At 54.5% G+C, this 3,371-nt stretch overlaps 1 protein-coding gene across 1 annotated transcript; it reads right to left on the bottom strand.

Moving 5' to 3' along the window:
• Positions 1-1,822: 1,822 nt before the first annotated feature.
• ACA1_345120 (ankyrin 2,3/unc44, putative) lies at positions 1,823-3,346 on the bottom strand (the record flags this gene model as incomplete). The annotated part of the gene is made up of 7 exons (XM_004353263.1): positions 1,823-2,274; positions 2,353-2,459; positions 2,536-2,655; positions 2,729-2,840; positions 2,926-2,988; positions 3,118-3,195; positions 3,283-3,346. Coding segments are annotated over 7 exons (996 nt in total), but the record flags the coding sequence as incomplete, so codon positions are not given.
• Positions 3,347-3,371: the final 25 nt, after the last annotated feature.

Below are 3,371 nucleotides of genomic sequence, written 5' to 3' on the forward strand. Positions count from 1 at the left end.
GATGTGGGTCGTACGTAGGAGCAGAACACGCTGGGGTTGTTGATTTGCCACAGGGCACCCTGGCCGAGGCCGTAGCCGCCGTAGAGAGTGGCCTTGATGGAGTACTGCACGCTCGACCTGGTCGAGGGCAGCAGCAGCTGGTTGCCCTGCTGCACAAACTTGGCGGTGTAGGTCTGGCCACCGTCGTCGAGTGCCGACCACACGCCGGAGAGATCGCCCGTCGTGTTGGCCTGGAGAGCCGCGCCGGAGAAAGTGGAGCTGTGGGTGGCGCCGGTGGCGCTGGCCACGGCCAAGCAGCAGGCGAGAGCGAGGAGGGCAGCGATGAGAGAGGAGGAGAACATGTTGGTGGGGTGCGGAGAGTGTTGAGCAAAATGCCACTTAGCCGTTTTTATGTCGCACACCTCCGCCCCGACATTTTTGCTGCGTGTGCCAAAGCCGGATTGGGCAAAGCTGTTGATTGTCCACCCAATGGTATGTGACGAGAGATGTTAAATTCCCAATAAGCACAAGTTGAAGACAGGAGCATTGTGGCAAAGAAGATGGATTATGTATGAAAGTCTTGTGGATGTGCTCATAGAGAGGAAGAAGAAAAATGTACACATGACATTTGTGTGTATGTTTAGATATATGTGTTTTGATGAACATTGCCAGGGGTAACATTTAACCAAGGGACTTGCTTGCTTCCTTCCACAAGTTGGGTGGCAGAGGGGCAGAGCCAGGCTGAGTGAGGTTGGCAGCAGTGAGCAGCCAGTTGGAGAGAGATGAGATGTTGGATTCAAGAGGAATGGGAGGAGAGGATAGGTGGATGAAGTTGGAGTAGAGGGAAGGGATGAGGGAAAGATAGTTGGTGGGGTTTGCTTTGTAGATGGCAGGGAGTCCAGGAGGATAAGAGAGGGAAAGGATTGTGCTGGCACTGGAAGTTGCAAGCTCTGGGCTGAGGAATGTGATTGGATGAATCTGAACAACTTTGACCCTGGTCTGTAGAAGAGAGGACCATCAAGGATTGTTGACAACTTCCAGTGCACACATCACAAGTTGATCTTACACCCACTCCCCCTCACAGGTTTCTGCCACAATTTCACCATTCACAGTGTCATTCCAGAATGCCTCACTGCTACCTTCACCACATCACCTTCCCTAAAGTGAAGGGTGAAATGGTTCATTCATTCTGCTCCACCTTCCAGTACACCTGTGCCACAGTGCTAGCACCACAGACCAGGAGTAAAGTTGAAGTGTTGAACATCAGGAGAGGTTCTCATCTATCTACTCAAAGCTGATCAAGCACAGGTCTGTGTGATTATCCTCAACTTCAGGGGAGTATGTGTGCATTATTTCTCAACCTCAACATGTGGACATGTCACATGCATGATTTTAGCACAACAAAAATTCCACAGTCTCATTTCAAATGACCACAATGACTTTTTTAATTTATAGGGCACTTTGGATGTGAGAGTATCATGTGGGCAACTGATTTTGGAATTGATTGAGGGTATGAAGCCAAGGCAAGGTGCATTTTGAAGTTGTTCAGAGGATCACCAACATTAAAACAAGCAAAGTTCAGATTTTCTGGATTGTGTGCACAATAAACTTAGTATCAGCAGGTTGAACATGTTGTCATCACATATGTGTGCATGATAAAGTGAGTGTCCTGTTTTACAGTTTTTGTGCCTGTAGGTGCAAGTCACCCTGCCATCAGTCATGGCCAACAACAGGCAACTGTTGAAGCTCCTGAAGGAGGTAATGGCCCATTGCATACATGCTATTTTCAAAGCCCATTAGGCTAGGAAACTGCAGGACATTCTATTGCATATGTGTACAAACGTCACCAGCACAGCGCCGTCTCATCGCCTTCATCTTCTTCGTTGTCTTCCTCCCCTTCCTCATCTTCACTGTTTCCGTCATCTTCTTCTTCGTCGTCTTCTTCGGGAGGCGCTACGGCTCCGGCCTTGAGCAGATCAACAACGACCCCGAGGTGGCCGCCTCGCTGGGCCTCGCGCACCGCCAGCTTCTCCGGCGCGCCACCGTTCACGTCAGCCCCGGCCGCCAGCAGCCGCGCCACCACGCTCTGGTGGCCCTCGGCAGCGGCGCAGCTCAGGGGCGTCGAGCCGTCGCTGGCCACGATGTTGACCTGCGCGCCGGCCGCCAGCAGCCGCTCGACCACCTCGCTCTGGCCGTAGCTGGCCGCGATGAGGAGCGGCGTGGCGCCGCTCTTGCGCCGGGCCTCCAGGTTGGCGCCCGCAGCGATGAGCTTCTCCACCTGCGACACGCGGCCCGCTTGACTGTGCGCGGCACGTAGAGTCAGTGGCCGTCAGCACACAACCGCACACGCACACGCACACACCACACACACACGTTCGTACCAGCTGATGTAGAGCGGGGTGGCGCCGTTTTGGTTGCCTGCGTCGACGTTGAGTCGGATGCGGTCGGCGTTGGCCAGGAGGTATTCGATCACGTCCTCGCTGGGCGTAGAGACAGAGAGTTGAGTCAAAAGGGCGAGTCGCCCATCATCGGTGGATTCGTGGAAGAATGGCGCACCTGCCGGCGTCGCAGGCGACGTAGAGGGGCGAGGCGCCGTATTCCTCGGGGCCAGCGGGTGCGTTCACGTCGGGCAGCTTCGTATTGGCCGGGTCCAGCAACGCTTTCACCGCGCCCAACCTTGATCACAACCGCGCATTCATCTATGATCACGATCGGGCATTGGTCAATTTTCAAGTAATAAGAGAGTTACCTGTTCCATTTGCAGGCGATATAGAACGGCGAGGTGCCGTCTGATGCCTGCTTGTCGACATCGGCGCCCAGCTCCACCAGCGTTCTGATTGCCTCGGGCTCATCTCTCGACGCTGTCGGTTGGAAAAGAGCGAAGAGTGATCAAAGCGATGAGAGAGAAAGTGACAGAAAGCGACAGAAAGAGACAGAAGGGTCTACCCGCAACCCAGAGCGGCGACGATCCCTTGGCCTTCGCTCTCGGGTTGGGTCCGAAAAGCCGCGCTAGGTTGAGCCCACACGCGCAGCCACTGCGGGGAGACAAAAGAACAAACACGACAAATAACATGATTTAGTTTTAAATGTAAACAAATGAAAAAAACAATGTAAAGGGGAGGTGAGCGGACCCGCAACCGCCCGAGTGGCCCGGTTGGATGCCTGTGTCCACATCGGCCCCCTCGCTCGCCAGCTCCCGAATGGCCGCCACATGACCTGAACCCCCGAAGCAGTCACTGACCGCAATCGCACGGCACACACCGACACACCGACACACACCGACACTGGAGAAGGAGTAATTACCGTTCTTGGCCGCGCAATAGATGGCAGTCGTGAACTTGGCGTCGACTGCGTTGACATCGAGCTTGCTGTGCTGCGACAGCAGGTACCGT

This window comes from Acanthamoeba castellanii, assembly GCF_000313135.1.
Source record: "Acanthamoeba castellanii str. Neff unplaced genomic scaffold scf7180000084655, whole genome shotgun sequence".
NCBI classification, from domain to species: Eukaryota; Discosea; order Longamoebia; family Acanthamoebidae; genus Acanthamoeba; species Acanthamoeba castellanii.